The sequence below is a fragment of the Cherax quadricarinatus genome, chromosome 50, assembly GCF_038502225.1.
Source record: "Cherax quadricarinatus isolate ZL_2023a chromosome 50, ASM3850222v1, whole genome shotgun sequence".
NCBI lineage: Eukaryota > Metazoa > Arthropoda > Malacostraca > Decapoda > Parastacidae > Cherax > Cherax quadricarinatus.
In genome coordinates, this window is record NC_091341.1 from 1857584 (window position 1) to 1871025 (window position 13442).

The 13442-nt window shown below is 38.9% G+C and overlaps 1 protein-coding gene across 5 annotated transcripts in view; it reads left to right on the plus strand.

Annotated features, from left to right (window-relative positions):
• Afti (aftiphilin) overlaps positions 1-13442 on the plus strand; it is a 223700-nt gene that overhangs the window by 125046 nt on the left and 85212 nt on the right. For all 5 annotated transcript variants that reach the window (XM_070095388.1, XM_070095390.1, XM_070095392.1 and 2 more), the window contains exon 5: positions 9949-10173. In XM_070095388.1, the coding sequence (XP_069951489.1) occupies positions 9949-10173 (225 nt within the window). The remainder of the gene's footprint in view (positions 1-9948; positions 10174-13442) is intronic.

Below are 13442 nucleotides of genomic sequence, written 5' to 3' on the forward strand. Positions count from 1 at the left end.
CAGCTGTGACAACTCCCACTTTGTGTGTGATTCTTTATCTTTTAACTCCACGCCTCTTGCCAAGACCCTCGCATATATACATATATATATGTATATACAGTGGACCCCCGGTTAACGATTTTAATCCGTGCAAGAGGGCTCATCGTTATGCGAAATAATCGTTATGCGAATGAATTTTCCCCATAAGAAATAATGGAAATAAAATTAATCCGTGCAAGACGCCCAAAAGTATGAAAAAAATTTTTTTTTACCACATGAAATGTTAATTTTAATACACACAAACTGAAAAAGGCATGCACAATTACATGACACTTACTTTTATTGAAGATCTGGTGATGATTGATGGGATGGGAGGAGGGGAGAGCATTATCTTCTTACTGTTTAGAAGGGGAATCCCCTTCCATTAGGACTTGAGGTAGCAAGTCCTTTTCTGGGGTTACTTCCCTTCTTCTTTTAATGCCACTAGGACCAGCTTGAGAGTCACTGGACCTCTGTCGCACAACAAATCTGTCCATAGAGCTCTGTACCTCCCGTTCCTTCAAGACTTTCCTAAAATGGGCCATAACATTGTCATTGAAATAGTCACAAGCACGGCTTGCAACAGCTGTGTCAGGGTGATTTTCATCTATAAAGGTTTGCAGTTCAACCCACTCTGCACACATTTCCTTAATCTTTGAAGTAGGCACAATGGATTCCACAACTGGCATAGGCTTCTCAGGGTTAGCCCCAAACCCTTCAAAATCTTTCTTAATTTCCATACTAATTCTCACCCTTTTTACCACAGGGTTGGCACTAGAAGCTTTCTTGGGGCCCATGGTCACTTATTTTCCAGAAACAGCACCGAAAATACTGTAATAATACGAAATATTCCGAGTGTATGCTTGGATGTTACCGCGGAGGCTGGCTGGTAAACAATGGGACGGAGCGGCACATGTGAGGCTGGCTGAGGGCACATTGGACGCGTCTCGGACGAAAATCGGTATGCGGGTTTTTAATCGGTATGCGCGGCAAAAATTTTGCGATAAAAGTAATCGTTATGCGGAAAAATCGCTATGCGATGCCATTGTTATGCGGGGGTCCACTGTATATATATATGTATATATATGTATATATATGTATATATATGTATATATATGTATATATATGTATATATATGTATATATATATATATATATATATATGTATATATATATATATATATGTATATATATATATATATATGTATATATATATATATGTATATATTCGTAGTTTGGAAGTTAGGAGGAGGTGCGGGATTACCAAAAGAAGGAAGGCGGGGTAGGGGTCGGCCTAGGAAGGGTTGGAGGGAGGGGGTAAAGGAGGTTTTGTGTGCGAGGGGCTTGGACTTCCAGCAGGCATGCTTGAGCGTGTTTGATAGGAGTGAATGGAGACAAATGGTTTTTAATACTTGACGTGCTGTTGGAGTGTGAGCAAAGTAACATTTATGAAGGGATTCAGGGAAACCGGCAGGCCGGACTTGAGTCCTGGAGATGGGAAGTACAGTGCCTGCACTCTGAAGGAGGGGTGTTAATGTTGCAGTTTAAAAACTGTAGTGTAAAGCACCCTTCTGGCAAGACAGTGATGGAGTGAATGATGGTGAAAGTTTTTCTTTTTCGGGCCACCCTGCCTTGGTGGGAATCGGCCGGTGTGATAATAAAAAAAAAAAATAAAAATATATATATATTTTCTGAGCACCTCTGCAAAAACAGTGATAATGTGCGAGTGTGGTGAAAGTGTTGAATGATGATGAAAGTATTTTCTTTTTGGGGATTTTCTTTCTTTTTTGGGTCACCCTGCCTCGGTGGGAGACGGCCGACTTGTTGAAAAAAAAAAAAAAAAAATATATATATATAAATATATATACATATATATATATATATATAAATATATATATATATAAATATATATAAATATATATAAATATATATAATATATATATATATATATATATATATATATATATATATATATATATATGAACATTAATTGCTCTTGGGAGATTCTGAAGAGAAGTTGCAGAGGTTGGTGGATGAATTTGGTAGGGTATGCAAAAGAAGAAAATTAAAAGTGAATACAGGAAAGAGTAAGGTTATGAGGATAACAAAAAGATTAGGTGATGAAAGATTGGATATCAGATTGGAGGGAGAGAGTATGGAGGAGGTGAATGTATTCAGATATTTGGGAGTGGACGTGTCAGTGGATGGGTCTATGAAAGATGAGTTGAATCATAGAATTGATGAGGGGAAAAGGGTGAGCGGTGCACTTAGGAGTCTGTGGAGACAAAGAACTTTGTCCTTGGAGGCAAAGAGGGGAATGTAAGAGAGTATAGTTTTAACAATGTGTGAAGCATGGGTGATGAATGTTGCAGCGAGGAGAAGGCTGGAGGCAGTGGAGATGTCATGTCTGAGGGCAATGTGTGGTGTGAGTATAATGCAGAGAATTCATAGTTTGGAAGTTAGGAGGTGCAGGATTACCAAAACTGTTGTCCACAGGGCTGAGGAAGGGTTGTTGAGGTGGTTCGGACATGTAGAGAGAATGGAGCGAAACAGAATGACTTCAAGAGTGTATCAGTCTGTAGTGGAAGGAAGGCGGGGTAGGGGTCGGCCTAGGAAAGGTTGGAGGGAGGGGGTAAAGGAGGTTTTGTGTGCGAGGGGCTTGGACTTCCAGCGGGCATGAGTGAGCATGTTTGAGAGGAGTGAATGGAGACAAATGGTTTTTAATACTTGACATGCTGTTGGAGTGTGAGCAAAGTAACATTTATGAAGGGATTCAGGGAAACCGGCAGGCCGGACTTGAGTCCTGGAGATGGGAAGTACAGTGCCTGCACTCTGAAGGAGGGGTGTTAATGTTGCAGTTTAAAAACTGTAGTGTAAAGCACCCTTCTGGCAAGACAATGATGGAGTGAATGATGGTGAAAGGTTTTCTTTTTTGGGCCACCCTGCCTTGGTGGGAATCGGCCAGTGTGTTAATAAAAAAAAAAATAATTTTTAGGTTCTGATAATTACAATTTATTGTAGTTCTTGTCATTTCTTAACCAATCTTTGTTCTGACAATAATATTAGGTACTGAAATTGTACTCAAATTGTCACAAACACATTGACAGTTGGACATTTACATCTGCCTTAGTCATTTACTAATGTCTAGGAATATATACAAAGTATTTATAGGTCCCAGCAATGTTTTGGATACACGGGAGTATAGAAAAAAGAAGGAGGAAGAAAGAGGAAGAAGGAAGAAGTTCTCTTGAAGCAATGTGTAAGACAAGTGTCAATGACAAGCTTCAGGGAGGGCAGTAATTAGACGAGATAAGGGATGACATTTGATGGACACCAGCCAGGGTGCAGAGATAAGATGAGATAAGGGATGACATTTGATGGGTGCCAGCGAGGGTGCAGAGATGGGGGGTGACATTTGATGAACTGTATCTCTGTCTGTCTCTCTCTCTCTCTCTCTGTCTTGTGTCTGTCTGCTTGTCTCTTTCTGTCTTTTTGCTTGTCTCTGTCTCAGAGGGAGTCACTGTGAACCATCAGGTATTCTTATGCATTATATCTACAAGCACAGTATAACACTTTGGATTTTTTAGATTATCCTAGGTAATTTACACTTTGTATATTTGTATTTGTGATAGAGAGACAGATAGACAGAGACAGATACAGACCCTAAACTTGGGGTGCTGTACTAGGAATATACATTTAACTAGGTAACTAATGACTTGTGTTATACATGGAGTGGTTCAGAAAATCAGCTGCAATGTAACCTTTTCTGCAATATTGTTGGTCAAACAGTTATAAGTGATGGTAAAAAACATGCGGTCATTTCAAAATTTAATCTTGAGTGGCACCAATGCCACTGGTTTCTAGTTGCTGGTCACTGCCCTAATCTTTCTTTTGTGAATTGCATTACATTTGTCTTTTTCCAAAAAAAGAGGGCTGTTTATAGTGTGCTAAACATCATTGGCAGATGTGAGACAAGCAGTACAAGTTGGTCCACACATCCAGACACCAACCTTAAGATCATAGCCTTTTGTAAGTACAATTGGCTGACTAATTCCTCTCACCTTCAACATTTTCTGAAGCTAGCAGTTTAGGTTGTTTTTCTGGCTCAGAAAAGTTATAACCCCAGAATTTATATGCTTTGTAATCCACATGATTTAACCCTTTCAGGGTCCGTCCCGTAGATCTACGGCTTTACGTTCAGGGTCCAAACCGTAGAGCTACGCCATGAGCTCAGCTCACTCTGATAAACTGAGTGGTAAATTTGGGCCTAGACATGAGAAAATACATCTATGTGGTATGTGTGCACCACATAAAACAAATCCTGTAGCACACTGTGTATAATGAGAGGAAAAAACTGAGATCGTGATTTTTGATTAAAACAGCGACTTTGCAGTGTTTATAGTATGTTTTTTATAGTTGTATTTGCGATTTCTTGGTCTCATTTGATAGAATGGAAGATATATTACAGAAATAGAGATGATTTCAATTGGTTTTAGCACTGGAAATGGCTTGAAACTGAGCTCAAATTAGCGGGAATGTTAAATTTTTGCCGATGTTCAAGAGTAAACAAACGACCTCACACGTCTAATACACGCCAGCTGGTGGGTCTAATATACATTCACAAATGTGGTGGTGATATTTATACAATTATTACAATATTGCATAACAGTAAATCTTCTATTTTTTGGTGTGAATAAAAAATCAAAATGGAATTTATTTGTAAAGCCTCAAAATGTAACTAAAGAACAGAGGAAATGTTAGTTTAGTTCCAGGAATACCTACATTGTTTATTCTGGACCCTATTTTGAAATTGGAATAATTTGAACTTTGTGTTAAATTGGCCAAATTGCCAATTTCCAATCACTTTATTTTGTAGTTGAAGCAGTTGACTTGGTGATTTCTTGTGCTCAATCGATAGAATAGAAGTAATACTAGTGAAATAGCTAAGAATTTGGTCGACTGGAATAATGTAATTGGCCTAAAATGGGAGTCAAAGTCGGCAAAATCGCCGCTTCGTAAATATCGCTGACACATCAAATTTCGCGAGAGCATGATTTCGTCAATTTTCCATCAAATTTTGTGCTTTTTGTTTTATTACCTTCACAAAAAGATTCTCTACCATTTCATAAGATTTTTTTTTTTTTTTTTTTTTTTTTTTTTTTTTTTTTTTTTTTTTTTTTTTTTTTTTTTTTTAACCCTTTCAGGGTCCGTCCCGTAGATCTACGGCTGGTCGGTGAGTGTCCAAACCGTAGATCTACGCCAAAATTCTAGCACCGTCAAATTTAGCGCGAAAGCGCTCATAGGCCTACATATGAGAGAATGGGTCTGCGCCGTGGGTGTGCGCCGTAAACAAAAAATCTAGGCGCCTGCATAGCATTGTGGGAACGCCAGCTCAGTCACCCTTGTTCACCATGTCTCGTCGCAAGTCAGCTCTCACTCCCCGGAAAATTGGGACTCTCCTCTTCCTGTCTGATAGTTCTGACACTGATGGAAGTGGAAATGAAGACGAATTCTACGGCTTTGATAAGTTAGTGACCGAAAATAATGACCAGGATATCGATAATAGTGCAGAAAACCCCGACGATCCTCGACCTTCTACCTCTGGTGTGGGCACTCGTGACTCACGGTCGGGTGTTCCTAAACGTAAGAGAAAACTAATATTTTCCCGTGGCCTGGCCTCTGACTTCAGTAATGACGATGATTCTGACGTGGATTGTGATTTTATTGCGCTCGACGATCATTCGAGTAGTGATAGTGAGGAAACATATTCACCAGTGTAGCGTCGGTATGTTCGCCGCCGCATGCGCTCGGGTAGTGTACCCTATGCTGTGCCCAGGGGACGGAGTTCATCCCGGAGTACATCCCGGAGTACATCCCGTGGCCCTACACCCGTTTTAGGTAGTGATAGTGAGGATGATGTGGCTACACTTGGCATGGATGGGCCACAGACATCAGTGGATGGTGTTAGTGGGGCTGGTGGTGGTAGTGGCACCGCCATGCGTGACTCGCTGTGCCACGCGGGAACCCACGCTGCTGACTCGTCAGTTCAAGGACAAAGCGGAGCGTCACCCACCAGCCCGCCACAACCACCCGTACAACCAGCCTATGATGTCCAGTATCCACCAGCAAACCGTATCTGGGATTGGCAGCAAAATCCCAATTTTGTTCCCAGCCCTCACCACTTTGATGACTCGCAAAGTGGAATTCTACCTACCTGTCCCCTTGGAACCACGGCCAATGAACTGGAATTCTTTGAATTATTCTTTGACCAGCCATTGATGGAAATTATTGTCAGGGAAAGTAATAAGTATTTTCAGTACACCATGGCAAATACGATCTTATCACCACAGTCAAGACTACACAGGTGGAAAGAGACGACTGTTGCAGAAATGTATTTGCTTTTTGCAACAATAATGCTTATGCCTCACGTCTATAAGCATAATATAAAAGCATACTGGTCCACAGATCGGCTAATTTGTACCCCATCCTTCAGTGAAATAATACCAGTGAACAGGTTTATCTTACTGTTACGTATGTTGCACTTCTCTGACAAAACCAGGCCTGACAGAAGTGACAGGTTATACAAGATTAGAAATGTTTTCATGTATCTCAAACAAAAGTTCAGGATATACTTTTATCCATTCAAGAATCTTGTAATTGACGAGTCTTTGATTTTGTTCAAAGGTAGACTGTCATTCAAGCAGTATATACCGAGCAAGAGGAACCGCTTTGGTATAAAATTGTTTGTACTCTGTGATTGTGACAGTGGCCTGGTGTTGGATATTGTTGTATACACGGGTAGTAAAACATTGAAAGATACCAAGATGTTATTGGGTATATCAGGTGACGTAGTGAGAAACATGATGGCACCTTATCTTGGTAAGGGCCATACATTATATACCGATAACTGGTACACAAGCCCATTACTCAGTGATTTCATGCGAGTGAACAAGACAGATGTGTGTGGCACAGTGCGTTCTAATCGTAAACATATGCCCAGGCTCAACGCAGGTGTTCGTGGTGATGACGTGCAGGTGTTTACTGCCAATGACATCATGGCATTACGGTGGCATGACAAACGAGATGTCACATTGTTGACAACCATTCACCGTAATGAAATGCAAGACAGTGGCAAAGTTGATCGAGTGACTAATGAACGTATTCGAAAACCAGTGACAGTGATTGATTATACACAAAACATGCGCTTGGTTGACAAGTGTGACATGCAGATTGGTTTTGTTGACTGTGTTCGTAAGAGTTACAAGTGGTACATGAAACTTTTCTTCCATCTCATGGACATTTCAATGCTGAATGCATATAATATGTACCAAATAAAGACTGGTAACAGACCACCGTATGGTGAATTTTGTTTGTCTGTTGTCAGACAACTCATAATGAAGTACCAGGTAACAACACCTGCAATACAACATGGTCCTCGAATTCATCACAATATACCCAAGCGTTTGAAGAAAGAAGGTGATCATTTCATAATACAGCTTCCTTCAACTCAAAAGAAATTTGCTCAGAAGAGATGCATTGTCTGTGCACAAACAAAACGACGGCAACAAAGACGCAAAGACACTCGGTTTATGTGTGAGAAATGTAAGGTGCCTCTGTGCATGGTGCCTTGTTTCAAGGAGTTCCACAAGCTCCAGCAGTTCTAAAACCATGTCCAGTGATTGTAAATATGTAGATATATGATAGAACATTAGTATTATACAATATTTGTGCATGTTTATTGTAATAAACAACAGTGGTAAACAATAATATGATAATAACTTTAGTGCGGTTATTGTGTTCAATACAGTGAGTTTATATATATACATTATATACAGTATTGGTCTCTCAGGCCCCAAATGTTAGTAGGAATAGAAAAAAATTGGAAAAGAAAAGAAAAAACTAAAACAACAAAATAATATAATACGCTTATGTGGAATTCGTCGATGTTGCCGCCACCACATCATTTTCTACAAACTTCTTGGCACTGTATCTCGGTAAGTACTGATCAGATTCTAATTTTTTTTGTTTTATTACCTTCACAAAAATATGCTCTTTAATTCTGTAAGAAAAAATAATTTTTTTTTTTTTTCAAAATTTCTTGGACACTGGTGCGTGACTTCAGATTTTGGCCTTGGACCCTGAAAGGGTTAAATTCTTGGACACTGGGGCACCACTTCAGATTTTGGCCTTGGACCCTGAAAGGGTTAATTATGCAGAGTGGAATGTTAACCATAAGATTTCAGTCAAAATGTGCTCAATCTTTCGTTTTTTATTTTTTTTAACACATTTGCCATCTCCCACTGAGGTAGGGTGACCCAAAAAAGAAACACTTTAACCATCATTCATGCTATTACTATCTTGCCAGAGGCACACAGATATGACATTTCATTTTCCAAACAGCAAATATCCCAAACACCTCTTTTAGAGTGCAGGGACTGTACTTCCCACCTCCAGGACTCAGGTCTGGCTAACTGGTTTCCCTGAATCCCTTCACAATATATTACCCTGCTTACACACCAGAAGGTTGTCAGGTCCCCAAAACCATTTGTCTCCACTCTTGTCTAACATGCTCACACACGTCTGCTGAATATGTCCAAGCCACACACACACAACCTCCTTTATCCCTCTCCCTCCATCCTTTCCTAGGACAACCCTTACCCTGCCTTCCCTCCTACAGATTTATACATTGTCCAAGTCATCCGACTTTGTTCCATTCTCTCTGAATGGCCAAACCACCTCAATAACCCCTCTTCAGCCCTCTGGGTAATACTTTTAGTGACTCTGAACATCCTAATCTCCAAACTACGAATTCTCTATAATATTTACACCACGCATTACCCTCAGATGCAGTATCTCCACTGCCTCCAGCCTCCTCATTGCTGCAACATTCTTTTGTATGTATCAGAACTAAGCAGATTAAAACACTATTTGAAGATGCAGTAGCTGACCAAAAACTTGTAAATTATTCTGACAATTGGATTTTTCTGTTTTCTGCAGTTTTAGGATTGATGTCACCTCAGGACCCCCCTGCCTGAGTTTACTTTAACACTATGTTAGGATTTAAGGTACAGTATAGTACTGTATTAACAAAGAAGACAATTGAATTAGTCTTACTGATCCTTGCAGTCAGTAAGCTGAAAATCTAAAAAAAAACTATATACATCCTCCCAAATTTGCAGGGTTCCAAATTTGCAGAATTTTATTATTTATTTTTACTGATAGGTGAACAGCAAGTAAATTTGATTATTCACATTGGTTTTTTGTGATGCCCATTTTTTGGTGATGGGTACATGATTCCTAAATTAATAACTATCAATAGGAATTTCTTCAAAATGTGCTCACTAACTCTTTCATCCTTAAATTTGCTGATATAATTTGCATAAGTAGATTCTAGATTCACAAAACCTATAGGAACATAACCCGTTATGAATTTGTGGGCCTGTTTTACCATAATCTGGATCAGGCACCCACCCGTCACTAGTTGTGACACTGCCATGTATAGCCAGTTTCACAATGGAATTGTGTTTGTTGGTGAATATCTGTTAGTCTGTGGCTGATGACCAGCAGACTTTAGAGTTTGCATTGCTTGATACCAGTTTCATTTTTATCTCCATTTCCAAGTGAGAGAAGATCCAGCGTTGAACTCTCCACTTATTGACTAGCTTATCTGTGAAGATTCCTGTTGCAGTAGCAGTATTATTTTTGTATTTTCTCTTAGCTTTTATTTAGCATTAGGATTTTAATTTTTCTCTTTTTTTTTTCTCCCTCATTTCTTAATTTGTAAATTATAAGGAAACATTTAAATCATTGTGGCATTTATGATTACATAGCTATTATTTATTGAGTTTAAATATTTGAATGTTAATTTGTTAAACCTACTGGTTGGTCTTGGTAAATCCTTTTTTTTTTTAACACTATTCTTTTCCTGCAGCTCTTTGGCCAGAAATGGAGTTCATCTGTACCACTGTTTGCCCAAACACTAAGCTTCTCACCCTTGACTCCTGCAAAGTCGACAGAAGGTAGTGTAGGACCTGCAGTAGGCTTCAGTGGATGTACTAGAGAGTCTTCATCTGCTGCTACTACCACAGCTGTAACATCTCCAAAATTTAGAAGGGAGGAGCAGACTGAGGTATCTGCAGAGGATGATGGCACAGAGGTATGTGGCAATCTGTGCACCTTTCGAGATTGTTCTACAAATAAAGGTTTATATAACTAAAGCTGTACTTACGTTTGCATGCTTTTATTGTTAAATGTCATTTCCTGCACTGCATGGTCTATCAGTAAAATGTGTGTTGTATTTTGATGTTCATTTGTACTATAGTAGAATCCTTTTTCATGAGGGAAAGGGTAGTCTCCAAAAGTTTCAACAATACGGTGTGTGCCCAACTATAAGCAAGATGTATTCTTGAATTTGTGTGTAACCCAAATATTCAGTTCTTGATACATAATTTCTTAGACACCTATGTTATAATTTTTTTATGCTTTCCTAAACAATATTATTCACATATAATTTAATTTTTTAATCAGAGCATATTTACCTAATAATATACCTGCAATATGGTCTTCTCATTTTGCAAATAATAGAAAAAAATTAATGTGTATGGTATATGTTAATTAAATAATTAAATTCATACATGTTAAGCAATGAAATTATATAATTGGATATCAGATTGGAAAGGAGTATGAAGGAAATGAATATTTAGATATTTGGGACTGGGCATGTTAGCAGATAGGTCCATAAAAGATAAAGTGAGCCATAGGATAGACGAAATGTTGAAGCATCTGTAGAGAGAAAGAAGTGTTAATGAGCAAAATGTGATGTGAATACTATGCAGAGAATTAAAAATATAAAAAATAGAAGGTAGTGCAGGGTTACAATGAACAGAGGAAGGATTGTTGAGATGGTTTGGGCATGTCTAGAAGGTGGAGCAAAATAAGATCTTGAAGAGTTTGGGAGGAGGAGGAGGAAGGAAGGAAAGTTTGTCTCAAGAAGGTTTCAAGGGGTGTGAAGGAGGTTTTATGAGGTAGAGGTTTATCATCCAGCATGTGTGTGAGTGAATTACAGTGGTACCCCGAATTTCGGCCATAATTCGTACCAGAAGGCTGTTTGAGTGCCGTTACCGAATGAATTTGTTCCCATAAGGAATAATGTAAATTAGATTAGTCTGTTTCAGACCCCCAAAAATACACTTACAAAAGCACTTGCAAAAATACACTTACATAATTGTTCGAGTTGGGAGCTATTCAAAATTCGAGGTATCACTATATATTGGGGTGAATGGAGACTAATAGTTTTAGGGCTTGAAGTGTTATTGGAGTGTGAGCAAGGTAACATTTATGGAGGGATACAGGAATATCAACTAGCTAGACTTGAATTGGAGGTGGGAATCACAGTGAAGGAGGGGTGGGGTTGTTACATTTCAGAGTTGTTTCAGTTGTAAAATCTGTGCACTGGAAAGTCAGCTATTAATTAAATGATGGTAAATTTTTCCTCTTTTTGGTGTTACTATATCTGCGGGAGGTGGCTGATAGAGTAAGAGAAGTGAAGAAAAGATTTTACAGTAGTAGTCTAGCATTTCTCTATTTTTTCAGACTTCTCTATTACTTCACAGTATAACCATTCTACTGGCCAGGTTGTAACATCCACACCAGCAATCCCTTTTTATTAGGTAGTAGGTTGGTAGACAGCAACCACCCAGAGAGGTACTACCGTCCTGCCGAGTGAGCGTAAAATGAAAGCCTGTAATTGTTTTACATGATGGTAGGATTGCTGGTGTCTTTTTTTCTGTCTCATAAACATGCAAGATTTCAGGTACGTTTTGTTACTACTACTTACACTTAGGTCACACTACACATACATGTATACAAGCATATATATATATATATATATATAAACTAAAGGAGGAGGAAGTTCGGGCGAGATATAAGCGACTATTGGCAGAAAGGTGGGCTAGTGCAAAGATGAGTAGTGGGGGGGTTAAAGAGGGTTGGAATAGTTTTAAAAATGCAGTATTAGAATGTGGGGCAGAAGTTTGTGGTTATAGGAGGGTGGGGGCAGGAGGAAAGAGGAGTGATTGGTGGAATGATGAAGTAAAGGGTGTGATAAAAGAGAAAAAGGTAGCTTACGAGAGGTTTTTACAAAGCAGAAGTGTTATAAGAAGAGCAGAGTATATGGAGAGTAAAAGAAAGGTGAAGAGAGTGGTGAGAGAGTGCAAAAGGAGAGCAGATGAAAGAATGGGAGAGGCACTGTCAAGAAATTTTAATGAAAATAAGAAAAAATTTTGGAGTGAGTTAAACAAGTTAAGAAAGCCTAGGGAAAGTATGGATTTGTCAGTTAAAAACAGAGTAGGGGAGTTAGTAGATGGGGAGAGGGAGGTATTAGGTAGATGGCGAGAATATTTTGAGGAACTTTTAAATGTTAAGGAAGAAAGGGAGGCGGTAATTTCGTGCACTGGCCAGGGAGGTATACCATCTTTTAGGAGTGAAGAAGAGCAGACTGTAAGTGTGGTGGAGGTACGTGAGGCATTACGTAGAATGAAAGGGGGTAAAGCAGCTGGAACTGATGGGATCATGACAGAAATGTTAAAAGCAAGGGGGGATATAGTGTTGGAGTGGTTGGTACTTTTGTTTAATAAATGTATGAAAGAGGGGAAGGTACCTAGGGATTGGCGGAGAGCATGTATAGTCCCTTTATATAAAGGGAAAGGGGACAAAAGAGATTGTAAAAATTATAGAGGAATAAGTTTACTGAGTATACCAGGAAAAGTATATGGTAGGGTTATAATTGAAAGAATTAGAAGTAAGACAGAATGTAGAATTGCGGACGAACAAGGAGGTTTCAGAGTGGGTAGGGGATGTGTAGATCAAGTGTTTACATTGAAGCATATATGTGAACAGTATTTAGATAAAGGTAGGGAAGTTTTTATTGCATTTATGGATTTAGAAAAGGCATATGATAGAGTGGATAGAGGAGCAATGTGGCAGATGTTGCAAGTATATGGAATAGGTGGTAAGTTACTAAATGCTGTAAAGAGCTTTTATGAGGATAGTGAGGCTCAGGTTAGGGTGTGTAGAAGAGAGGGAGAATACTTCCCGGTAAAAGTAGGTCTTAGACAGGGATGTGTAATGTCACCATGGTTGTTTAATATATTTATAGATGGGGTTGTAAAAGAAGTAAATGCTAGGGTGTTCGGGAGAGGGGTGGGATTAAATTATGGGGAATCAAATTCAAAATGGGAATTGACACAGTTACTTTTTGCTGATGATACTGTGCTTATGGGAGATTCTAAAGAAAAATTGCAAAGGTTAGTGGATGAGTTTGAGAATGTGTGTAAAGGTAGAAAGTTGAAAGTGAACATAGAAAAGAGTAAGGTGATGAGGGTATCAAATGATTTAGATAAAGAAAAATTGGATATCAAATTGGGG